The sequence below is a fragment of the Pinus tabuliformis genome, chromosome 3_2 (assembly GCF_031772625.1).
Source record: "Pinus tabuliformis cultivar Carrire ecotype Pingquan chromosome 3_2, CPIR1, whole genome shotgun sequence".
NCBI lineage: Eukaryota > Viridiplantae > Streptophyta > Pinopsida > Pinales > Pinaceae > Pinus > Pinus tabuliformis.
Window position 1 is genome coordinate 1,080,290,830 of NC_142302.1, and position 27,690 is coordinate 1,080,318,519.

At 38.5% G+C, this 27,690-nt stretch overlaps 1 protein-coding gene across 1 annotated transcript in view; it reads right to left on the minus strand.

The window, feature by feature from the left end:
• Positions 1–3,581: 3,581 nt before the first annotated feature.
• The window catches only part of LOC149184436 (uncharacterized), a 93,303-nt gene continuing 69,194 nt past the window's right edge, over positions 3,582–27,690 (minus strand). The window contains exon 3 of the mRNA XM_089415335.1: positions 3,582–4,019. Within this exon, the coding sequence (XP_089271461.1) occupies positions 3,582–4,019 (438 nt within the window). The remainder of the gene's footprint in view (positions 4,020–27,690) is intronic.

Sequence of the window (27,690 nt, forward strand, 5' to 3'; positions counted from 1 at the left end):
CCTTCAACCATGGCTTGCTTTGGTATACTTTTTACATCTAGTCTGTATAGGCTTCCAACTCGCATGCCTGTTGCAACTATTTCATTCCTGCAATCCTTTATCACACAATGAGTCTTAAAGAACTCGACTTGCATATCTTGATCAGCCATCATGGATACAAATATCATATTTTTCTTAATTCCAGGTACATATAAAACATTTTTAAGGTGACTAATTTTTCCATTTGGTAACTTGACTGAAATCACCCCATAACCTTTAATCTCATATCCACTATCATCTCCTAAGTATATTTTAGATCCATTTATACTTTCTTCAAGACTATCCAAAAATTCCTTTTTACTTGTCATGTGAGAGGATGCTCCGGAATCGACATACCAAATATCGTCCTCATTAGATGCTGAAAGGGCACAGTCGACTGTGAACAGTCGAAATTCATGACTGAAGTCTTTATCTTCTTCTTCAACAAAGTATCCTCTGTGCTTTGCATTTGCCTACTTCCTCTTTGCATCATCAGCTTGCTTCTTATAACATTCACTCTGTATATGACCCTTCTTTCCACAATAATAACATTTCTTTTCAGAATGATTTGCAAGCATACCTTTATGTGAATGTGAATTCTTATGTGATGTTCCTCCTTTCTGCTTTGATTGCTGCTGTGACTGCTTTCCTCTGAATGATCGTCGTTTTGCCATCAACGCAAGATCATCACTCTGGGGGTTCAAGTTCTATCGCCGCTCCTCCTCTTGCTACAAGATCCCTGTCAGATCATCAAATGTGGGCGCTTTCTCCCTTGCCGCCAATCCAGTGATGAACGTTTGAAATTCATCTCGCATCCCGTTCAGTGTGATTGCGACAAGATCAGAGTCAGACACCGTCACTCCGATGTTCCCCAATCCGTCTTTCACATCTTTGATTCGCGCAACAAATGCAACAGCAGTCTCATTTTCGTTCATCCTCATCGAAAATAGCTTGCTTTTAAGTGCCAAGACTCGGCTTGTGTTCTGGGTCTGATACAGATTTTTGATGGTCGTCCAGATCTCCGCGGACGTTTTACAGTCTCTGATGTGCGCAATAACGTTGTCCTTCACAGACATTTTCAGCAAAACTTTCGCCTTGTTCTCTCGTTTATCCCAGTCTTGCTCCTGCGTCCCCGCATTCGGCTTCTGCTCATCGCCTGTAACTATGGACCAAGCATTCGCACCCTCAAGCAAGGTCTGGATCTTAAACTTCCAGTTCGTGAAGTTAGATCCATCGAGTTTACCAGACTCGTGAAGGTAAGATTCCATCGTATTACTCATTCTGATCAGATCTACAAAATGAATCTACCCAACAACAAAAAACGATACCTGTCAGATCGATCTGTCACCTCTGCCACCGATCTACAGTGTCTGGCAATCCCGCTCCGATGAGCAAATTCGGCATTTTCAATACAGCCGAAGAATTGATCTGATCAAAATTGATCCGATCTGCCTCTCCCAGATAGATCTGCAACTTCGCCGATCTGCACCCCTCGCAAATCGCCAAACGAAGATGAGGCTTCCCACAGATCCCCTTGAAGGTAGATTGGCGCGTCCCCGTGCGTATCGGCGCATTCCCGAGCTAAAAAACCGTGCCAAGGAAAAATCGCTTAGAGTAAAATTTGCTGGCGCGATTAATCCGTGAAATTCCGCGCCAATCGGGTGTTCTGGCGCTCTGGCGCGATTAATCCCCGAACAGTCGCGCCAATTCCGCCTCCTGGCGCTACTGTCAGTGCGAAAAGCGCGCCAATTCCCTTCTACTCAGGAAAAAAAAATTCCGAGTCCGAGCCAGGTGTTCTGCAGTCCACCTGCTCAATTGAGCACAGAGCTCTTGTGTACACGCAGCCACAGAGGCACTTCAAGCCACACAGGCAATTCTACCACACAGGCAAGCTAGCTACAAAGGCACTTCAGCCACAAAGGTGATAAAAGATCAGGCTCACCCAATCTGAGCTCTGATACCAAGATAAAATGTGAACAAAATTGAAAAGAAGGAGATGTAGCTCTCAGGTGTGACCTGCACCTGGAGACTACACTCACAAAACAGAGAGATCACTCTCGTACACTCTATTATCATCAATGAAAAGATTATATCATTAAATACAACTCTGGAAATCAGGAAGTTGCAACCACATTCCTAAACTCTAGGAACAAATCCTAAACTAAGGAGATACGTTACAACTATGTAACCATTTCTCCATTAATACAAAATAATATTAATTATTTTCAACTAAAAAACATTTCATTTTGGAATGTGATAATTTCACAGACAGTTACAGCAGTATATTAACATCGGTTCCTTGGCATTGCCTTTTCAGTGAGGGGACTGTTAGAAGGTTGTGTCATCTCATCATTAATTTGAATAATGAGAGGATTGAATTGCAAAAGACAAAAAGCAGGAAAGCTAGTGGTCTCATAGACTATATCTAGTCTCGTGGAAATTAAAATTTCATTTCATATGACGATTTATTTTTTATGGTTTCCTAATTCTAACACAAACACGTGCCAGGTGACTATAGTGATAACAGGGCCAACTTACGTATTCCCAAATGACCACATAAAGTAGAGATTGATATGGTAATAGAAGCATATTATTTATGTTTGCTGAACTTTAATACTGTTTACCTAAACCATATGACTTTAATTTTAAATTTACCCCTATAGTCCAGTTAGGTATGCAGTCCAGTAGACAATAACTTTACCCTTTGGTCACGAGAGTAAGGCTGGCACCTCCTGTTTTACTTTAAATACAAATACGCGTTCAAAAATATTGCCAAGTCAATGGTAAAATAACGCAGATTCTTTGTGAACCTTCAACAGTACGTGACTACCAGGGATAACTTTGAGGATACTGAAGTCTGAGGCTCTTGTATACATGGTTATTTAAGTAAGTGTTCTCCCCGATGTCATACCTAAAACACTTTTCATATAATGATACTCGAATATTTCCAAAACTTAATAGCTTAAATTCTAAATTACTTTTTGTGCCCTTGAGATGTCCTTTTGAGATGCCCTCTCCTGCATATTATTCCTTTTGATGCATCACTGGACCTAATAAAAAAAATCTTGTGCTGATTGCAAAGCAATTACATTACACTGGAGGATTGTCTAATATGTATGGGTTTCAGAAAAGATCATGAGAAGGAAACCTAGAATTCATATCAAAATACTTTAGCTCTAAAGCGAAGTTTTCAAAACATTCCCATCAGTAAAATTTACTAACATTCTTGCATTTCAAACAAGCATGCGTGGAGAAATTGGAAGTGACTCTTAACTCCATTGTTCAAAGTTTTAATCTTCATCCTGATTCCTATGTGGGCTATTATCCAATACTATGATGCCAAAAGTTTGGTCCCTCACATCCCTTCTGACTGGGAGGAGCTGTGTGCAATTATGCATACTACTGAAATTTCGTGACTTATCAAACAGAACACAGAAACAGTGCAGAAAGGAGCAGATTATAAATAGACCGGTGCACTAAATGTATTTATTTATGGTTTTCCTCCAAATACACTAAATGTATTTATTTGCATGGAATTATAGATTACTTAAAGGAAAGCCACATTATGGAAGCAAATATGTTTTATCATTCAAGACTATTTCATGTGAAAAAAGGTAATCCATGAGGAAAATTGAGAGTTTGAATGGTAAAGGTAGTAACAGATAAGGTAGAACTGACTTTTTCCTTTCATCTCGCCTTCTCATCACTTCAAACACTTTTTCTTCAAGGTCCTGGTTCTCTCTTTGCAAAATCCCAATGTCAATTATTTGATTTTGCATAACTTTCAAAAGTTTCGTCCTCTCTTCATCTTGAGCAATAAGAGTATTCTCTAGTTGTGCCTCTAGAAAGCTTCTCAACGAGTGACTAGAGGACAAGCTGCTAGGAAGCTCCCTTTCTCTTGTGAAGAGTTTTGTTCTACCATCAAATTGGAAAGCCCTCTCGCCATCATTTAAGGAGACACATCTATCGATATTGTGCACTTCTCTTGCTGCTGATTCAAGCTGAAAAAAGAAACGCATTGACTAATTAAAGTTCTAGTCTTGATGATTTGACTGTACAAGTAAATACCCAAACAAGCCGTTTATGCCACATACCATCTATTAGATAATTTTAGAATAAAAGAATGCCAACTTAATTTAAAATCCATGGTGACCATCGAAAATAGGACCAGACCAGCAAAAAAGACTGCACTTCTATAACAACTGATTAAGGTGGATGAAAAAAAGCATTGGCTTCTTGAAATTTCTAGTCTTGAGGACTTAAATGTACAAGTAAATTCCTGAGCAGGCCAGTTATACCACATTGACATAACATTACAAATCATTTGAAAACTCATGAATATCAATTTAATTTAAAACATATCATGACTGTTACCCACCCATGTGGCTAACCCCTAGAAGAAAAAATTTCTCCTATTATTTCAGCTTGCCAGCCAGCAGCCCTATGATGATCCCCAGATAGCTAGCCTCAAATAACTCACATCCATGCTCCAGTCAGTGCTTTGTTTCATCTAGCCTGCTCGCCTAATGAAGATGGATAATCTATTATAAGGTACACTAAAAAAATTTGTATTCAAGTGCTTTCATTCAATGTTTAAGGGCATTCTAGTATTGAACACAGGTTGAATTGGATAATAGACCACTTTTGATTGTACTCTTATTCCCATGCTTCATCTTGGTGGTTATCACTTGCCCCTAGTTAAATGTGACCTTCCTTGAGGCTTTTCTTTCATTGTCTAGGAGGGGCACAAATAGAAGGCTCTACTTTATGTTCTTTGTCCATGGTAATCCATACTTAACACTTTCCATCTCTCCTTTTTATCCACACCCCGTATTTTAGTTGACTGCTATCTATAGCCAGTATTGGTTCCCTGTTTTCCTCTTCTTTGAGTAGGGCCCTAGAAAATTTTACCTAAGAGGATGTTGTATTAGAAAAAAAGAAAGAGCATGAGCCATAATGTTAAAATGCAAAAGATTGGCAAGGATAAATGAAAGTATGTAGACAAAAGCTGAAGCGAACAAAGTTCCTTCTTCAGATTAATTACTCCAGAAGACTTGGAATATAAGGATATCCATGAAGATACAAATATTATATATTAAAATGTGTGAATAAGATTGATTATACAATGAGAGTGAGAAGCTTGCTTATATACCAAGCAGATGTCTCTTCATGGAGAGTCATGTCTCATTTAGACATGCCTCTTCAACCTAATTATTAATTAACTAATCATTATTTATCATTTACATTATTTTACATTATTTCCTATATATTTATTCATAACATTGCCTTCCTCCTCAAAAAGCTTTGTCCTCAAAGCTTGACGATGAAAAGGCTTGATCTCTTTTTCGGTTTCGAATGTCTTTTCATCTCATAATAGTCATCTTCGTCGAAGCAGGACAATATGATCTTCTAAGTGGCAAACAAAACTGCCGCACTGAGAAGGGAAAAGACCATCCTAGATTAATCTTCTGTGCAGTATTCTGATCACTGGAATTTTGTAACGATTTGTCAGCATAGGATTGGATTGATGTTACGTCATTATTCTCTGGAACATCAATTTGTTGTTTCTGGCCTGAATGGTCACGATACGTAGCATGGTTGGGTTGTCTACTTTCATGATTTGGATGTCGATATGGAACTTTTTTGGTTTGACATTCCCTTATTAAGTGTGTGGGGATTTTTTGATTTACTTCAGGGGACAATGTTGTTGAGTTGGTTACAAAATCTTCACTTGGGATGTTTATCCTCTAAACTGCAATATCTAAGCGTGTCGTTTCTTCAACTAACTTGTCTTTTTGAGTTGTCATATTCACTGGATCAGTATTCGTTCCCTTATCTTCAACTTGCATTGTTATGACTGGAGATTTCGATACTTTTTCTTGAGTGAATTGTTCTAACTTGTCTTTTAATGCTTTCTTATCATCCTTAAGTTTCTTAATTTGAGTGAGTAGACTTTGATTATGGTTTCTCAAATGTAAAAGTTCTTTGATTTTTGATTTATCAACCTTATTTTCAATGTTTTGAATTTTAAGCTTTTCATTTTTTAGATCTCTGATTTGTTCTAATAAATTTTTATTAAGGTTCTTTAAACGCAAGGTTTCCTCTTCTTGTTGTGATAAGTGCTTCTTGAGTTCTTTCTTTGTGACCTTAGTCTTCTTCACTTGTGCTAGTAATTTTTCGACGTGGTCCTTGAGACGAGAAATTTCTTTGCCTTTTTCAATTATTTCTTTGTAATGCATATACACAAGATTTTTATGTTCGTGTTCTAACGCTTTTTTGTTTTGCTGAAGTTTAACAATTTTTCCATTCTCTTGATCTTTTAGCTGCACTTTCTCGGTACATTGGATTACATCGTTTTGTGGGAGTGATGATGGACGTTCAACTTGGAATATGGATTCCATTTTCTCTCTCTTCATTAAAATCAGCATGTTGTCACTCAAGTATTGTCATTAATTGTTCTATATCTCTTGCGAATGATTGTTTTTGTTCATTACTTAGAGATTCCATATTTTTTTTTCTTCACTTTTTTTATCTTCCCCTCTTTTTTTAATTTTTATTGTTATTGTTATTTTGTTTAAATAACTCTAAATTTTTTATTTATTTTTTAACCTTCAAGGCTTTATTACTCCTTCAAAACTTAGTGATTAATCCTTAATAATCAATTATTTTCACCTTTTCTTTATTTTAATAATGCGTCCCCTTTGATATTTAAATACCCAAATCCTTTATTTTTATATATGGATTCTTTATATATATATATATATATGATTAACCTTTTCCTCACTCACAAGAAATATATTTTTTCTTTCTCATAATTTTTTTTTATCTTATTTATAAAAACAAGTTTCGAATCCCTTTCTATACGACTATGTGAAAAAATAATTTATTCTTTTCGAATTTTTCTTTTCAAAAAGACCTCCTTGTAGTTATCTCCATTTAACTTCTAAACAAAAAAAATTGAACAAGGTCTGAGCAGGCAAATAATTAACTTTAAGTTGTTTTATGTTGAGGAGACGTGATTGTATTGTACGGACGTGCCTGGACAGGGCTTTGACAAAGGGCGTGTTACGGTCAGGCAGCAGCAGGAATAGAGTTAGCACGAGCGAGTTGGCACGATCGACTAGTGGTTGTGGTGTTTAATTGTTGGTTGGGACAACAGTCGTTTGAATGTAGTCGGGGAGTGCACTGTACAGCGACAACGGATGGTCACAAGAGGGCAGACAATAGTTGCAGATGTTTTTCAACAGGAGTCGGCAATATCTTACTAACGTTTGGTTGTCGCAACGTCGGGTAGTGGTCAAGACAAAGTGTGGGTAACGGGAGTCGAAGCATGGAATAGACGCAGCAAACAATGACAGCAAATGGCTAAGGTGAAGACCAGTTGGCAGGAAATCTAACAGCAGCCAGCAGAGCAGGGTACAGTGGTTGTTTGTCTGAAATGGCAGACACGATAGATGAAGGCGACGACACTGTCGAAGGGCGTGGCTCAAAGAAAAAAATCGAGTATGGAACTGCAGACACGGTGGTCAGGGTCTCACAGGAGGTGGCGATTAGCTGGAGCGAAAACAATAGGGATCAAGGTGGATGGATATGGGCAGCGGCGGAAGGTTTCAATGTTATCTGGTTGAGACAGTGATATGAGGCCTGCATTCAGTAGATGCAAGTTTGACGATGGCATGCTTCATATTTTCTTTTATAATATATATATATATAGATTTTTAACTTTTTATTTCGTGCTATAGCTTTTTTTTTAACCTCTTTTTTTTATTCTTTTAATGGCCAAAGGCCGGATCAAACGAAGCTTTGATACCAAATGAAGCGAACAAAGTTGCTTCTTCAGATTAATTACTCCAGAAGACTTTGAATATAAAGATATCCATGAAGATACAAATATTATATATTAAAATGTCTGAATAAGATTGATTATACAATGAGAGTGAGAAGCTTGCTTATATACCAAGCAAGTGTCTCTTCATGGAGAGTCATGTCTCATTTAAACATGCCTCTTCAACCTAATTACTAATGAACTAATCATAATTTATCATTATTATCATTTACATTATTTCCTATATATTTATTCATAACAAAAGCCTAGATTGAGCTCTAACCCCCTCATTAGCTCTCACCCAGTTCCTAGTTACTACATGAGCTATCTTAATGAAAGGAACATTGAATATTGCAACCATGATGAACAATGAAATGTTTCATATTTAAGGGGTCAATGATCAATTAATGAAGGCTTGCAACCCAAGCTATGTATCTAAAAGAAAACTCAATAAAGAAAAGGGTGCACAAGAAGGGTGGTAAAAACAGGTCGAGGAAATGGGTAACTCAAGGCCTACAATTGCTTCTCCTTCACATCATAATGCTCAAGGATATTAGAATTTCATGACTGGTACCAGACTGTGGCATCATCCATGAAGTGAATCCCATACCATGTCATTGATCACTTCCACTTGTTGATTAACAGGTCGACTGTTAGTTTTGTAGCATCAGAGGTGTTCTAGTCTCGAAATTTTGTGGAGAGGATAAAACACATGAGTTCTCCATAAACCAGGAATTGTTTCTGGAAATTCCACCTAGAAGTGTCTCAATTAGATTATTAGCCTATTTTTTAATATTTCCTAAGTCTAAACTTAGGAAAAGGGGTTAATTAATTAGTATTAATTGAGAAAGGTGGAAATTATCTAGAAACTCACACGGATCAACTGGAATAATCTTAGCCCTTGATTAAGTTTTAATCTTGGTCGTTAGAGGTCTAACAAAATATTATAAGAAGAAGTTGATGGGTCGATGGAGAACACACACTAGAGATCGATTTCCTTAGGAAGTTTGATTTTCCAAAGTCTAAAGAGCAGCACTAGATGCCGGAAGAGTTCGACCCAAAGAAGGGACGCAGAGAAAGGGAGGGGCAAGGACAGTGAGGTTAGAGGAAGATTTTCCAGATCCGGTGAGTACTTTGCAGAGAGGCCGAGATTTTCTCTAGGAGGCTACACAAACACAGCGCAGAAGCCTCAAAAGGGAAATTCAATTTTGTTGAGGTGAAGTTTCTTTTCAGTTCCAAAGATTGGAAAGTATTTTCAGAGCGTCGGAGAGATAGTTTTCCCAGTCAACTATGGCAGGACAGCCTGATTTGTGAGAGTTCTAGGCTGATTGTTTGAGGGACTGCGCATAGGTGATGCAGGGCTTGGGCAAAGCAGAGTGGACTACTTGTTTTCCAGGTGCAGTCAAGTGTCAGGATTTCTCTGAGTGAGGGTAATTTCCCTCTTATTATTTTTGCCGATATTTTCTCTACAGGATTGCCAGTTTTCAGCATCCAAATTGTACACAGATTATTTCATTGTTGCTTAATAATTAAAACCCTCAGTTGCTGCACCGGTTTTCCCAAGTTGGGTTTTTCCGAGGACATTTGTCCAAAAATAATTGTCAATTTTATTGTGTGTGTATCAGTATTTTCTCAGTTTCTAGTTAATCTTTCACAGAATTTAATTGGCGAAAATTGCAGTTGTGAATTTTTCGTTGTTTGTGTGGGAAAATAAATTATTAATTAATTGACAATTAGAAGAATAATTTCCAATTGCTACAATAGTTGAAAATTTCACATCGACCTTGAAACTATTCCGGGTTGGAAGCACCTAATAAGGCTTTATGACTATTGAGAAATCTATTAGGGGAGCAAATTTAGGGTTTTCATGTAATGATTTCTCTTTTTATGACATTATCTTGTGATATTTACTTATTAGTTCTTCTTCCAAATTATCTTGTTCTTATCATCAAGACCAGTGTTGTAGGACCCCCCCCCCGCGAATCTAAACCCCAAAACGTGATCCGTATGGATGCTGGGGGGAAGTGTCGTCCGAAACGCGCTTCAAAAAAACCGAAATGCATTTTGGACTAATAAACATGATTCCTGGAAATTCCCGAAGCATGTGCCCGAATTGCATTTCGTACGGTGCTTCGGACGTGCTTCGGAGGGTTAATCGTACAGATCGCATACGATTCTGTACGCGCTTCCTCCTTTTCTGCCACGCGGCCAAAAAATTGTTTTTTTTTTTAATTTTTGTGTATGTTGACTTGTTGGGGGTGGGTCCACCTTGGGTTAGGGTGAGGAATGAAGGGATTAAAGCCCCCATTCATCTCTCATTTTCTCACTTTGAGTTTATGAGAGTTGGAGAAAAGAAGAAAGGAGAAGAGAGGAGAGCTTGGAGGAGTGGAGGAGGAGCTAAGAGAAGGAGGAGCTAGGAGGAGGAGGGGCTCGGAGGACTTCATCTACAAGAGCTAAAGAGGTAAGTGCAAACCCCAAACTCCCTTATTTTTTTGACATTTTTTTTGTATTTTTCTCCTCCCTCTCCTACTCTTTCCCATTGTTTCTACTTGCTCATTTACTTGCAGGTTGTCCACCACCTATATCCATATTCCAAGATGGTGTTCTTTTGGCTTCTATGTATCATTCCACTTTTGGTTTTAATGATGGCAAGAGGGAGTAGGAATAGAAGGGAAGAAGCACAAGAGGACAGTGGTCCCAATATGAGTGACCCAATGTATGATGAGGAGGAAGGGTTTGAAGAGGAAGGGGATGAAGTTGAACCTGAAGGGGAAACTGAAACACTAGAGGGGAAAGTTGCATTAACACCCTTGTGGAACTATGTGACCAAACTTGAAGGGGGAAAGGGTGGTGGAAGCTACAAATTTTTGTGCCCTCATGGTTGTCATGGAGGAAAACCATTTAGTGGTTCATATACCCGCGTGAGGAGGCATCTTTGTGGGGTGATAGACAGTGATGATAAAAAGGGTGTCGTGGGGATATAAATTTGCCCAAATATTTCATCTGAGCAAAGAAGAAAATAGATCCAAATAGAGAAGGTTGCACAACAAAAAAGCAAGAAACAAAAAACTCATTTTGAATCAAGTGCAACCTCTAGATTTGGTAGCCCATCTCCTCATGGTACTTCTAGAAGCCCAAGAGGTAAAAGAACAATAGGGGATTTCCTTAATGTTGTTGGGAGGGATGATGTGGATGGAAAGATAGTCTGATTTCTTTGTGCTTGCGGTGTACCATTCAATGTGCTTCGCTCTCCCTATTGGCATGAAATGGTAAAGGCCATCAATGAAGCCCCAAAAGGATACAAGTCCCCCAACTATGAGAAAGCTAGAACAGTGTTTTATCAGAATGAGAAAAAGCAAAGGTTCAAAGAGCTTTAACACATTTTACAAATAAGTGGGTAGATTGTGGGGTATCCATTGTATCAGATGGGTGGACAAATATTAGAAACCAACATTTAATAAATGTTCTTGGAGTTTCTGCTCGTGGTACAGTGTTTATTGCATGGCATGACTCCTCCTTCGTCACTGCATCTTCACAAAACATTGCAGATCTCCTATTGCAATCAATCAAAGATGTTGGTCCGAATAATGTGGTTCAAGTGATCACAGATAATGCAACAAATTGTAAGGCAGCAGGAAAAATTATTGAGCATACTCATCCACGTATCTTTTGGTCTAGGTGCCTGGTTCACACATTGAACCTTTTGATGCATGATATTGTGAAGCATAAAGAATGTGAGTGGCTTAATGAGCTTTACAGGAGAGGGAAGCAACTCATTAAATTCATCACAGGGCATACAAGGGTAAACTACTTCTATGGCACTTACTCCAAGTTGCAGTTGCTTAAAGTTGGAAAGACAAGATTTGCCAGTTATTACCTCACCTTCAGGCGACTAGTGAAGGTGAGACAAGATTTAACTAATATGGTGTGTGCTGAAACATGGGATGAAATTAACACTGCTAGAGATCATGCTAATGCAACCAAGGACACTATTCTTGACATGTACTTTTGGTCACAGGTTAAATATGTTTTGCAATTCACCAAACCAATTTATTACATGATCAAGTTTGGAGATTCAAATCGATCAATAATTTAGGAGGTGTATGAGCAAATGGATAGCATGTTGGGGCAGATTAAAGACATTGTTGAGCCTAGAGATATCACCTTGTACAATTATATTCGTGCAGAGGTGTAAAACCGATGGGAAATGCTGAATGTTCCATTGCATGCATTAGCATATGTTTTGACACCTAAATACTATCATCCATCATGGCTTTCAACACCAGCACCTGGGGGGGAAGCAGGAGAAAACCACACCAAGATCAAGAGGTTCACAAAAAATATATGATTGCATTGAGAAAATTAATCCCTGATGAGGAGGAGGTTGCCATGGTACGGAGACAGTTGAGCAACTATATGCTTAACACTGGTCCATTTGGGAGCATGCACGCAATTAGAGATCAAGAGGCTTCTTCTTCTCTTGAGTGGTGGAACATATATGGAGGGGCTACTCCACTTCTAGAAACTTTGGCATTGCAGGTGCTATCACAGGTGGTAAACACTTCTTCTGCAAAGAGCTGTTGGAGCTCTTATTCTTTCATCCACAGTGTTGAAAGGAACAGGTTGAGTTTAGACCGGGCAGAGAGCTTGGTTTATGTTCATTACAACTTGCGATTGTTGTCCCATTACTGTGATGATGCAAAGACTAATAAAGAACTTAAGATTTGGGACAAGAATCCAGAGGAGCCCAATTTGGAGGATGGAGTGTTGTGATTAGAGCAATTAGAGGATACTCTTATCCAGGTATGTCCATTGTGGGATGAATTTTCCGTATAAAGCATTTCTCTAGTTCATGTTTTTAATTTTTTTTGTTAACTTATATATATATTTTTTTTTATGAATTTTTTGAGCGATTCCAGGATGATGATGATCGTGTTGAGATGCCACCCCCATCTGGTCCCTTGGTTCCTAGGTTCCATGGTTCGACACCAACAACAGGGGGTTCGTCTTCATCAGTTTCAGTTGCACTGCCACAACTTCCACAGGCACCATCTTCTTCATTACCACCACGTGGAGGCCGGCCGCCACGTTCTCTTCGTGGTGGAAATAGGAGAGATTAGTAGATATATTCATAATTTACTACTTTTGTCATAGATTAATTATTAGACTTGTAGGCTTGTGAATTTGAACCTTTTATGTCTTGGCAGTGACCAAGTGACATATTTTGTAAACATTATTATTTGAATTTTGGACATGACAAATGTTGACAGTTGCTCACTTGCTAGATAAATCATAATATGCTCTATGTTTTATGTTTTATAATATGCTTAAATGTTTTATGTTTTATAATAGGCTTAAAAATTTGATGTATGTTTGTAATTGCTAGAATATAGATGGTTGATGTTCAAATAATTAGTCATTGATGTACATACTAGTAACTACAATGGAATCATGGATGCCATATCTATCTTGATTTATGCAAAAATATGCATGTTTTCATGTCTTCTACAACTAATTTGGTATTTGGGATGTTTGTTTTGAGTATAAATGCAAAAAAAAAAAAAAAATATATATATATATATATAGTAGACGCTTCGCTTCCTAGATTTTTGGAAAATGACGCTTCCGCGTCCCCACTTCCAAAAAACGTCCCCATTTCGTCCCCGCTTTGTGCAACATTGGTCAAGACTAATGCCAATAAATGGAGATCACAAACAAAAGAGGACACAAGATGTAGGCACTTAGCCAGGGAAAAATCCCTAACATGGGGAAAACTCAGTCAAACTCTTCACTAGTAGACTTAAATCAAAATGAGATAATCTTGACCTTTTGACCATAGACTCCCTCCATTCACCAAGTCAACCCTCAACTTTAAGTAGTCATCTAGAATCTCGTCCCCTCCTTCCTTTAACTTTTTCAATTAGATCTATCACCTTCTACCCCTACAACTGGCTTCAAGATAACATGTGTGACAGAAAACATCAAGATCTCGGTTTTCTTAACTTGAAAGACTTCTCTTCTTCGCTCAAATTAACTCTTCTTTACTAGGTATTCGCGTTTCTTTCTTTCTCAATTAAACTGCAGATCGAACTTCATATGTGTACCTACCTCAATAGGTCGAGAGCACTTATAGTCTTCTTCGAGGTGATGGTTTCTCTTTATGAGGCTGACTTGTGGAGAATAGGCCGACATATAGGAGAGGGAGACGACTTGGTGGAGGAGTATCTTTGACAACATTTTTTCTTCTTTGATTTAAGGTGCCCATGAAGGGTCTTTTACATTATGCTTCTGACTTTGACACAAGACACAAACCCTAGAGCACACAATGGGTCCTTTTGACCTATTGACCATTGACCCAAGCATGAAACCCATGCTTTAATAAGTCAATTCCTTTAATAAAAATTCATTTTTCTTTCTTTTGAAAAATACAATTATGAAGACCAACACTAGTTACATTCTTCAACACTCCCTCTTAACTAGGGAGGTATTCATAATAACATATATACATAGGTACAAGGATGATCTCAAAATGATATGTTCTACGAGGAGTCACAACACACGCAGTTCTACAGTCAAATACTTGACCAAGGTATCTAATCGGGTGGGACTAAGGTGTGTTCCAAACTTTAGCCACTATAGGTACCATTAGGCTTCATCTCTAAAACCAACCCAGGGATCTAGGTATCATATCCAAGGTCAAAGCTCCACATGATCAACGATACCCTCCCTACTTCAAAATCTAAATATCATCACAAGCTAGCCAGATGTCCTCCCAAGCATCTTGTCGCCCAAAGATGCTTCATCTCTCCTTAACTAAATCAGATATATCCACTAGTCCAAGCATGCTTCAAAACATTCAACCTTCTTATGGAGAGATCCTACACAATCACCACCCTAATTAGTAATAAACTTTCATTATATATACATGTTTAGCACAAACCTTCGAGGTCCTCAATCATTCTGATGCTACTTAGATTTATCGTCAGATTATCCAAACACATCTCATCGGAAGCTTTCTTCTTTAACTTCTATAGCAACATCAAACTCAGCGTTAGCACTTTTTCCATAATATCCAAGTCTTGTTTACAACTTTGCCAGTCACGAATATATATCTGTAATGTTTCATCCATGATCTTTTATTCTTTCTTCAAGGTCTTAGTTGTCACATTATGCCCTCCCTCTCAACTAGGGAGATTTACACTTACTTTCATCCAACCTCCCTCTTAACTTAGGGAGATCAACAACTTCATGTTGAAGGAAATGTAACTAGGTTCGGTCTTCATAAATGTACTTTTGAAATTTGGACTTATTCAAGAAAAGGAATATTATTTTTATAATATATGTCAATGAGTTTCTTGCTCATTGAAGTAGGTCTAGCACAAGTCAAAGTTCTATAGGTGAGTCAAAGAGTCAAAAGAATTATGTTATAGACCTTAAGGGTATGTTACATTAGGTATATTTATGTATAAAAGTCAAAGAAGACACATCCAAGCAAAGTCACCATCAAAAGAAGCAATAGCACCATTAAAAGCACCTATTGTAGAAAAGAAAGTCAAGTCGACCTCAATGCAGCAAATCAGCCTACAAGTCATTCTAAAGGAGGGACAACCCTCTATCTATAGAGGTTGTCCACTCCTCCAAAGACAACGCATTCCTCTCTGAAATCTGCAAAGGTACAAGGCAAGGAAAAGGGTAATAAGAGGACAAGAAGAGGGTCTCCAAGGAAATGAAGAAAGGAAGAACAAAAACCGAAGTGTTAAAGGGCTAGTTACAGCCACACGTGCGAGGAAAGGAGGGTTGTCCCTGCAGTTATGACAACGGTAATGTACAGTTTACCATATCTCTTTGTTTAGGGTTCAAACTAGGCCTACAAGGTCTCTCTCTCAAGCGTGGAAGAAGGGTATGCAAGCAAAGGGAGTCAGATAAGTCTAACATAGTTCTTGTGAGGAGATTCCCTCTCATGTGTGAAGAATTAGGGCTGGATTGTTGCTGCTATAAATCTGCAATATTTGTCAAAGGAAAAGAAGGCTCGGTTGGGAGGCAATAAGGTCATCATCTTAAGTTAGAAAGGCTCCATCTCAAACGAAGGAAGAAAAGGTCGACATTCATCCTAGAGCATACAATCTAAGGTCTCTACAGTTGCCGGAAGAAGTGCCGAAGGGAGGAAGACAAAGTGCTGAAAGGAGGAGGACGAAGTGTTGCAAGAGGAAGTGATCTTGAAAGGACTTGACTTGTGCGCCGAGGATCTTCTAGTCAAGGGTCTAGGGTTTGGCATTGATCAATAGAAGCTTCAATAAGAGAAATTCACGAAAGGGTTTTCCTCTCAAAAGAAGACAGCTTTTGGCCCTGGCAGAGAGCCAACATCTTGTGTTCTTGTTTTTATGTTTTGGTAGCAGTTTGATGAAGTACACACACATGCACTAATAATAAAAAGAAGAAGAATAAGCTAACAAGAAAAAGTAAAAATACTACACAAATTGTTATCAAGTAACGAAGAATCACACTACATTTATTTGCCCTAGATTCTTCAACATGGTATCAGAGGTAAGGTGACACATCAAGGAAAGGGAAACTCAAGAACACTCATCAAGGAAAGACATCTACAAGGTTGAAGCATCAATCACTTCAAGGACAAGAAGGTCTACAATCCATCATTCATCAAGGAAGTCTACATAGCTAGAAGAAGAGCCTTACATAAAGGCACCTACAAAGAAGAACAGATTGAAGCAGGACGTACATCAAGCTACAAGTCATCAAGCAAATCTCAAGCAAGTCCACTTGAAGAAGGCAACATGAAGAACATCAAGATCCTAGGAAGGCAAGCCATCAAGCCTTCAAGGAGAAAGCAAATCCACTACATCTCAAAATCTATCAAGTAAGTACATGTCCCTTTCTGAATATACATCAATGTCTTTTTGCAAGGAAAGCAATAAATTGGTAGGTACCAATAACATTCTTGCATGGAAGAAGAGGATTGATTTACTTATCAAGGAGAATGAACTCCTAGAACATGTCAAAGGGAATATCACTATCCCTACTAAGGAACAAACTCATGCCTTAGCTAAGTACAATAAGGATGAGACAAGAGCTCAAAGGATTCTAATAGAATCAATCAAAGACTCTCTCATTCCTTATGTCTCCAAATTTGAAACATCAAAAGAAATTTATGATAAGATATTAGAGCTATTCTCGGTATCCACAACCGGAGAAGTAATATCTCTGAGAAATTAATTGTACAAGATGAAAATAACTAAGGAAGGAATAGCTCCCTACTTCGTGAAAATATCTGAAATGAGAGATCAACTTCAAGAGCTTGGGGAAGTCATGTCTAACAGAGAAATGACAATTGTAGTACTCAATGCTCTCCCTGAGGATTGGGGCAACTTCACATCTAGCATATATGCCAAGAAGGAGGCAACCACACTCAGTGAAATGTGGTCTCTATGAAGGACAGAGGAAACCAAACTTAAAGCAAAAGAAGATGTGGGATCAAAGGAGCAAGCATTTGCTACCATGGCCAAGAGAAAGGGAAAATTTGGCAAATTTGGTCCACGAAGAACAAACAACAAAGACATGTCCAAAATCCAATGTTTTGGATGCCAAGAATATGGACATTACAAAAGGAATTGTCCTAAGCTTAAGAAGGACAACAACAACAAAAGAAAGAGGGAAGCAACTCACATGACTCAAGAGGTGAAAGAAGAAGAAAAGAAGCAAAAGAAGGAAGATCCTTTGGATCTCTACTATGACTAAGTCAAACTATTTACTTCAAGTCTTCTTTCAAGGTTTTGAGTAGGATAGGAGCATGTAGGAATAGAATAAAATTGCATGGCTAGAAACATCCTCTAGAATCTAGAAGCATGATGTACATAGAGTTCTAGATACTCATGAAGATGTAGCATTTATAATGAGAATAAAAATGCATGGGTAGAAATATCTTCTAGAATATAGGAGCATGGTAGATATAGCTCAAGATATTCAGGTAGAAGAAGCATACCTAGTATAGTACCTCATCCATGATGAAAGAAAAATTGATCATGATTAAGAATCTTAGAAGACCTCCATCATCAAAAGAAAATAAACATTTGCAAGACAAGGGCCTTTAAGATCCTATGATGGAATCTTCAAAAGAAGGTTCTTGAACCAAAGCAAATGTCTCATTCGGAATCCCATTCATGGGATTCAAGAAAAGGATGAGATACAGGCAAGTTAAGATGAAGCAAGAAGGGCCACACCAAATGACAACCAATGAAGCTAAGATGATCAAAGGAGAATCAAGATGAGGTATGTATGCATCAAAGTTTAGTCATGTTATCACTTGTATATTATTGAGTCATGGGAGTAGTTCTATAACATGATCAAGTATGAAAGAATCTCTTTTACCAAGGACATGCTCGAAGGCATGTACTACATTGCAATGAAGGTCAACAAAGGAATATCCTCACATAAGGAGTATAAGATTGCTAACTAAGAAGCAAGAAGAAATGTTGACGAGTCCAAGAAGTAAGCAATGAAGAAATTCTCTCACAAGAAGCATAAGGTGATTGACCTACCTATCTAAGAAGCAAATGAAGAAAGAGATCAAGCATGTGAAGAACACCATGATCACCGAGAATCACTATCTGACAAGATACTTTGAAGATATCTCCCAAAAGAAGGCAGGACAACTCTAACAAAGGAAGGAAGGACCCTTGACACCTATGAAGGCCTTGGAGATATAAAAGATGCAGATAACTGATTCTACTCTACAAAGATGTCATGATGAAGAAGCCATCCAGCAAAAAAAAAAAAAAAAATTGAAGCAATATCAAGATGAAGTCATGATGGGCTACTGGGTCGAAGCATGTAAAAAAGCAAGTACAACAAAGCATCCATGAGAAGAGCATTCCAAAGCATAGAAAAGATGACAAAGGAGTAGCCAAGATGACAAGAAAAACTGATGAATGACAAGAAAGCCACTTTCCACGAAGGAAACAATGACATGAAAAACTAGGAAGGAAAGTGATCAATGGATGGTGCCCTACCTAGAAGAAGTTCGAACAAAGACTTCAAGACATCAAAGAAAGGAAGGAGATCAAGTAGTTGAAGGACCCACGAAGAAGAAGTTGTTGATGAATGAAGGAGTCCCTACTTAAGATCGAGCTCTGACAGGTTCCAGATCAAGAGGGAGTTTTGGATCACCCCTGATTACAAAGGAGTGACAATTGTGTTTTTCCATTTCATGGGTCATGCACTAGACCAGGACTAACAGTCGTAAGTCTAGATGAAGGCCATGAATGGAAATGTGGACACAAGATAGACACAACATTCTTGTCTTCACTTGGTAAGAAAGAATGGGAGGATTGGGTAATCATATAGCATCTAATAATCTTTGAGGATGTGTAGAGAATCTAAGACAAGAGTAGGCAAGAGGACCAATATTCTTTGAGGGTTGGGAACCCAAGACAAGAATAGTCCTAGAAGGTCATACTCAAAGAACACCCGGGTGGGTATGTACCTTGAGAGAAAATGATGAAGGTGTCTATAAATTATTGGTCTCTCCAACATTGTAGCTCATGATCTCAAGAAGAGATGGAGTTGTTAGTCAAGGCCTTACACTATGACAATGCTGATTCTAACACTATACATGGAGTACTATAACAGATGGATTGCAAATCCGGTTTCTCTTATGTGAATTCTTCAAGATTGATAATAGCCAAACACCTTGTAATGTTGTATGAATACCTCCCTAGTTAAGAGGGAGTGTTGAAGGAAATGTAACTAGGTTCGGTCTTCATAAATGTACTTTTTATATTTGTACTTATTCAAGAAAAGAAATATTATTTTTATAATATATGTCAATGAGTTTCTTGCTCATTGAAGTAGGTCTAGCACATGTCAAAGTGTTATAGGTGAGTCAAAGAGTCAAAAGAATTATGTTGAAGACCTTAAGGGTATGTTACATTATGTATATTTATGTATAAAAGTCAAAGAAGACACCTCCAAGCAAAGTCAGGTATCCTCCAAGCAAAGTCACCATCAAAAGAAGCAATGGCACCATTAAAAGCAGCTATTGCAGCAAAGAAAGTCAAGTCGGCCTCAATGCAGCAAGTCGGCTTAAAGGAGGGACATCACTCTATATATAGAGGTTGTCCACTCCTCCAAAGACAATGCATTCCTCTCTGAAATCTGTGAAGGTACAAGGCAAGGAAAAGGGTAACAAGAGGACAAGAAGAGGGTCTCCAAGGCAATGAAGAAAGGAAGAACAAAAACCGAAGTGTTAAAAGGTTAGTTACAGCAACACGTGCGAGGAAAGGAGGGTTGTCCCTGCTATTATGACAGCAGTAACGTACAGTTTACCATATCTCATTGTCTAGGGTTCAAACTAGGCCTACAAGGTCTCTCTCTCAAGAGTGGAAGAAGGGTATGCAAGCAAAGGAAGTAAGATAAGTCTAACATAGTTCTTGTGAGGAGATTCCCTCTCACGTGCGAAAAATTAGGGTTGCATTGCTGCTGCTCTAAGTCTGCAATATTTGTCAAAGGAAAAGAAGGCGCAGTTGGGAGGCAACAAGGTCATCATCTTAAGTTAGAAAGGCTCCATATCAAGCGAAGGAAGAAAAGGTCAACGTTCATCCTAGAGCATACAATCTAAGGTCTCTATAGTTGCCGGAAGAAGTGTTGAAGGGAGGAAGACAAAGTGTTGAAAGGAGGAGGACGAATTGTTGCAAGATGAAGTGATCTTGAAAGGACTTGACTTGTGCTTGGAGGATCTTCTAGTCAAGAGTCTAGGGTTTGGCATTGATCAATAGAAGCATCAATAAGAGAAATTCACCAAAGGTTTTCCTCTCAAGAGAAGAGAGTTTTTGGCCGTGGTAGAGAGCCAACATCTTGTGTTCTTGTTCTTATGTTTTGGTAGCAGTGTGATGAAGTATACACCAGTGTTGTGAAAAGCGCGATTAAATCGCGATTTAATGAAAAAATCGCGATTTTTTCAGCTTGCCGATCAAATCGCGATTTTTATACGAAAAAATCGCCCACTTTTTTTTTGCCGATTTTTACTAAAAAAATCGCGTTTTTTTCAAAAAATCGCGATTTTTTCGAAAAAAACGCGATTTTTAACGAAAAAATCGTGGGGGCTCAGGACAGCATAGTTTTATAACTTTTTTTGGGTTTTTTCATGCAATGTTTTTTTGAAAGAAACAAATAATTTTTGAGTGGGGTAGCTTAATGATCAAGTCTAGGCCCTAGTATGGATATGCTATTCATGGTAATGTTAAATTTTTAAAGTAAAAGTGACATTCTCCTTAATCTTCATTTTCATCCTTTTACTTAAATTTTTAACATTACCATGAAATGACTCAGGATGTTTGAGAGTGGTTCCAGCCTCATTGGATTTCATATGGAGAAAGTAGAATTTTAGATTTCATTTAAAATTCAGCAGACTTATCAGTTTTTCAGGATTTCAGGATTGGGAGATTGTAATGTTTCCAGGTGACACCACCTGCCCGGGCTACCCCTGCCACCAGTAGAGGACGTGGTCTACCTCCTATAGCTCCTACTTCTAGTTCTTCAACGTCTAGAGCACATCAGACTCCACTGCCATTTCCACCTGCACGGGCACCAGCATCTACATCTAGAGGGAAAGGGAAAGCTGTGGCATTTTCTCGCAAGAGGGGCAGAGGAAATCAATAGGATTAGACTTTCATTTTATTGTATATGACATTATGACATGATGAGATACATTATCATATTTTTTGTTGATATTTTGAGGCTGAGTTGGGACTCAGGAGTCAGGACTTACTATTCAGGACATGATTCAATGTTATGTGTGATTCACTGATTTTAGCGCTAGAAATGATATTAAACATCTTATATATTAGTTTTTTTATCATATTTATGTGTCAATGTATTTATTTTATGTTGTAGATGGTTTAGATATTAAAAAAATTGAAAAAAAATGAAAAAAAATGAATATTTTTGTACCAAACGATTTTTTCCCGCTTTTTTCCGATTTTTTCCGATTCGTTCCCCGCGCCGATTTAATCCCGATCGCGCTTTTCACAACATTGGTATACACACATGCACTAATAAGAAGATGAAGAAGAATAAGCTAACAAGAAAAAGTAAAAATACTCCACAAATTGTTATCAAGTAACGAAGAATCACACTACACTTATTTGCCCTAGATTCTTCAACACTTCATTCTTATGGGTTCTTTATCATATCATTAGAGAAACTTCAACCTTTCAAAGCTTCATTTTTTTAAGAACAACATTCTTTCTTATGGCAAGAAGGTCATCTATTCATCTTTTACCTCATCACCATTCTTACAGCGTCATCTTGTATGTCATCACCATTAAGGTGATATGATTGCACAATTTCCCCCTTGTTCATCTTAATATGCTTGAGTTGATTCTTCAAGGAAAGAATGTGGTTCAAATTGTTAACCTCATACATCCCAACCAGCTTGTCATAGATATCCTTAGACTTCAATTTTCCAATGTAAGTAAGCAAATGATCTTTCAAAGAATCAATAAGTATTTTCTTTGCTTTGAACTCACCTTTCTTATACTTGGCCTTGGCAGCAGTAGGAGCATTTTGCAGTAGCTAGAGTACCTTTCCTTCTCCATATTCCAAAACATCATTTTTATCCAATGTCACTTCCAACCTGATCTTCCAAGCAGCAAAATTTGATGAGTCACCCAACTTCTATGTATCTTTGAAGTAAGAGGTAGACATCTTGACCAAATAGTTTCTTCCAAATAGATTCCTTCAAAAGTGATTTCTTTTGTCTTTTGTCTCCTTGGGCTTGTCTTCACCTTAGCTCTGAACCATTTTAATTTTCCATTGTTCTATGCTTATCACAATCACTTTTCCAATTCTTCTTCAATTAGCAATCACTTTTCAAATAAATTTAATCTTCCAATGACAAAAAGCAGTTGTAGATAGAACAGTAAATCCAATACACAATAGAAGACAACCAAGAGCAATAATAAGAGACACAAGATTTGGTCTATGACCAAGCAAAAACCCCACAAGGGTGAAAACCTTTTCAAATTCTTCTTCTATTAGATTTTCATCAAATTTCCAGCAAAGAGATACAATGTTCCAATTTCATCAACAAAAGAGTCCAAGTCAAATCTTTGACTATCCAAATGATCAACCATCCAATATACAAAAGATGAGTCTTAAAGTAAACTCTGCAATTTATGTCAAAGTCAACAGCAAATGATGCCCTAACCAGTGCACAAGTCAACAGTCAAACTTCTTCCAAAAGAGCTCAGTCAACAGTCAAACAATTCGGCCTTCCTTGTTGGTCGAATGTCAGTGAAAACAGTCCTCAAAAAATTGGCCAAAGGAGAGAAAATGCTTGCGGTCAAACTTTCAGTCAATAGCCCTATGGTCAACCCAAGTCAAAGTGCCCAAAAAAAATCGGTTCCTTCAAAAGTCAATTCGGCCTCCAAAAATTGGATTTTTCCAAGAGAAAGCAAGTCAAAATTGGTCAACAACTGGTCAAACTGTCCCAAACAGAAAAATCAACATAGAAAGCACGTGAGAGCTCAAACCTCCAATTGCAGACCTTTATGTACCAATCAAGAGAAGAGAGAGAAGAAGAGATACGTGAAGATGATTCCCAAATGAGGTGACCTCGAGGTGTATTTATATGTGGTTTTGGAGACCTAATTTTGCCTTGAGGTCGACTTGAACTTTTGCGCACGTGGTTCCATCATTAAAAATTATATTTTTCCTTGACCAAATTAAATTCTTCCAAGGGCTAGTAGGGGTCTTTCTTGATGAGAATGGTTGTCTAAAGGAGAGAATCTATCCCTGTTTCGAAGTTGATCCCTTATTTGAAATATCCTCATAAAGTATGAGGCTATTCCTTCTTCTTTTGATATCCTTAGCTTGTAGAGTTCTTGCCTTAATGAGATAACTTCTCCTGCAGTGCTTACGGAAAACAACTCTACCAGTTTGTCATATATTTCTTTTGAAGTTTCAAGTTTAGACACATATGGAATGAGGGGATCCTTGAAGGATTCTATGAGAATCCTTTGTGCCCTTACTTCCCCTTTCATAAACCTTGCAAGTGCTTGAGCATCTTCCTTTGGAGGTTTGGTGATTGTGCCCTTAACATGTTCCATGTCCTCATTTTCACTGAGATTTAGATCTGTCTTTTTCTTCCATGCAAGAAAATTTGAAGCCCCGACCAACTTGTTTCTTTCATTGAAAAAAGACTTTTTGACAGATTCAGATGTAGGCATAAAAAAAATAAAAAAATAAAAAAAACTTATTTGTGAAGATGCTTCTTCCACCTACTGCCTCCTTGAATTTGATGATGATGTAGATAATAGAAAACTTCTCCTAGATGAAGATAGTTTCCTTCAAGAGTGATCCTTGACTCTAAAGAGAGGGAGATCACCTTAGCATTTTTGATGATGAACACAACGTCCTTGATGATGATGATTATGACAACATCCTTGATCTTTGCTTCTCTTGGATGAGTAGACTTCAAGTTACTTAGATCTCTTCAACATGAGTAGAGTTAGGGTTTTTGTGGTCTCTTTCCTACTTGAGCAAGTATCCCAAGACTTCTTCTTCGATCTAGGGTTTTGAGTCTTGACACTTCCTTATAGATCTTGAATTCAAAATACTTTTAGGATGAGATGATCTTCTAGATCTGCTTTGATGCTCTTCTAGAGTTTTGATCCTTGAATGCTTGAGTGTCCCTTGTTGAACTACCCTTGATTTTGTCACCTTAGCTCTGGTACCATGTTGAGAAATCTAGGGCATAGGAATTAGGTGATTTCGCTTGGATGACAACTGCTTGTGAAAACCTTTTCCTTCTTTAGATTAGGTTCTTCTTTGACTTAAATTATTATAGTGTTCTTCATCAAATAGCTACCAAACCATAAACAATAATGAGACAAGAGACAAGATGTAGGCAATCATCTAGGGTCAAAACCTCTCCAACTTGAGAGGAAAACCCAAATGAATTCTTCTTCTTATAGAAACTTCAATTGACAAATACCAAGACCAAGACCCTTGACATATCAACCTCTCCAAGACCAAGTCACAAGACTTCTTTGTTTGATTTCTTCTTCCTTGAGTCAATGATGGTCAAACTGCTTGCTTCCCCTTCTGTCTCGGCTATCCTTCAGATTTCGGCTTCTTGGTTCAAACCTACAACTTTCGGCCCCTTCAAAAACCCTAGTTGCAACACATGTGAGAGATTTGTCCCTTAATTCCCTTCGCTTTAGTTGGAGACTCCTCAGCTTGAGAACCAACTTGATTTCTTTTCCCTCGATCTGACCTTCTAGTGTGACTGTGATCTCTTGGCTCCTTTTGCAGTAGATTGCACCACTTCTTCTCGCATGCGTGAAGAATATTAACCCAAAAACAGATCAGAATCAACTCGATTATGATGCTCCTTCCTTCGCTTGGAGATTAGCCTCTTCTCTTATGATCTTCGCACTTCTTTTCTATCCTTTGATGCTTGATCAAATGGTATCTCAATGGAGGCCGAGTCCTCACTATATATAGAGGATTGTTCATCAAAATAAGCTGACTTCTCCTTGTGACTAGGCCACATGCTTGTCTAGAATGATATTCATCTCGTTTGAAGGCCAACATGAGGGAGTGCTTGTGACAAGGTCTTGGAGGGTTTGTAATACAAATAAATTTTCTTTTTACAATGTATGACATGCCCAAAATGGGTCATCATTTCTTGACATTGACTCACTAGACTTTATGTTGATGACCAAACCTAATAGCTCACAATGGGAGCTCCAACTAAAATAAAATTCCTTTAGCATGAAACTTGTGACTCAAGCATTACAAAATAATTTTATTTTTCTTATTTTCATCAATTACATAAAATCATGATTACACATCATTATGAAGAACGAACCTAGTTACATATTTCAACAATTGTGGCCCCCACATTCCACTAAGGCTGCAATTTTCTCCTTTTCTCCTAAGTCCCAATGTCAAAAATGCCTCCAATGCCAAAATTGTCAAAATTAGTTATTCCTAAGCAATTTAGGAAATTGGGGATATCACAATCCTCCCTGCCAAAATTTGCTTGTCCTCAAGCAACTGCAATTTTGGATGTTGTAACATTTGTTCGCCCTCCCATGTCACATCTTCCTCAGGTTACTCCTTCCATTTGACAAGGAATTCCCTCATTACCCTGTTTCGAAGCTTTCTCTCTCAAACCTCCAAAATAGCCTCTAGAATCAATATCAAGTGCCCCTCATCATCCAACGGTGGTAACTTTGTAGCAGTTGTAACCTGTTGTCCTAGTGCCTTCTTCAGGCATGACACATGGAACACATTATGCACCTTGCTCCTTGGTGGAAGCTCCAACTCATATGCTACTTCTCCTACATGCCTAGTCACCCTGTATGGTCCATAGAAGCGAGGCTTAAGCTTCTTGGCCCCCTTTTTCTTGAGAGTAGACTACCTGTACGGTTGGAGGCACAAGTAGACCAAGTCCCCAACCTCAAACTGCCTCTCAACTTTGTGTCGATCTGCATAAATCTTTTGTTGGTTTTGTGTGGTCTGCAGGTTATCCTTGAGAGCTCTAAGAATCTCTTGGCTCTCCTGGATCCAATCTCTAGCCCCTAGGGCCCAGCTATCTCCAAAAACCATGTCAGCAAAAGACAAAGCATCATAACCATAGAGAGCACAAAAAGGTGACATACCAATGGACATATGGTAGGTGGTGTTGTAGTAGTACTCCCCAAGATGTAGCCACTTCACCCACGCACGTTGTTGCCCCGTCACATAGTTTCTCAAGTAGCCTTCCAACCACTTGTTCACTATCTCTATCTATCCCTCACACTGGGGGGTGGTGGTTGGTACTGGGCATGAGCTCGGTCACCACCAATCTAAACAGCTCTTGCCAGAAGCCCCCCATGAACCTGCTATCCCTGTCACTAATAATGGTTTTAGGAAAACCATGCAATCTGAACACCTCCCTGAAGAATAGCTCAACGACCTATGAAGTTGAGTTACCTAGCTGGAATAGCGAAAAAGTGGGCAAATTTAGTCAGCGTGTCCACCACCATATAGATGTAATCATGCCCCTGGACAGTTGGGAGTCCTATGATGAAATCCATAGAAATGCTCTCCCACTTCCGTGAGGTTGGATTAACCAGGCCGAATGCGTGTGTTCACCCTTATTCCTCTGACAGGTATTGCACCCCTGCATGTGTTTCAAGACATCCCCCTTGAGACCTCTCCAAGTGTATCTCTCCCTGATAGTCTGGTAAGTTTTGAGGAACCTCATATGTCCTGCCATAAGTGAGTCGTGGGTTGCCAACATGATTCTCTCATGTAGCTACGACCCCGTCACTAGGTAGATCTTGTTCTTATAATATATCACCTCATCCATCACCTTGTATCTGTCTTCCCCACATGAGCCATCCAAGATCTCACATGCTTGGTAATTCTTGGAGTACTCCAACAAAAGTTGCACCCTCCAGTCCCAGGTGATGTCAATGAGTGTCATGAGCCTCCTACATAGTGCCTCTGCCATCACATTATGCTTCCCCTTGACATACTCTATCTCAAAATTGTATGCCTGGATCTTACTGACCACTTTTGTTGCCCATTTTAAGCTCCTACTCTAAGAAAAATCGAAGATTGTTGTGATCAATCTTCACCCTAAACCTATTCCCCACTAGATACTGTCAAAATTGGCCAAAGCATGCTTGATGACCAACATCTCCTTATCAAATATAGAATATAGCCTCTTGTAATCCTGGAGTTTCTGGCTCTCAAAGGCTATAGGATGTCCTCCCTGCATCAACACGGCCCCAATGCCCACACCAAATGCATTGCACTCCAAAGCAAAGTGATATAAA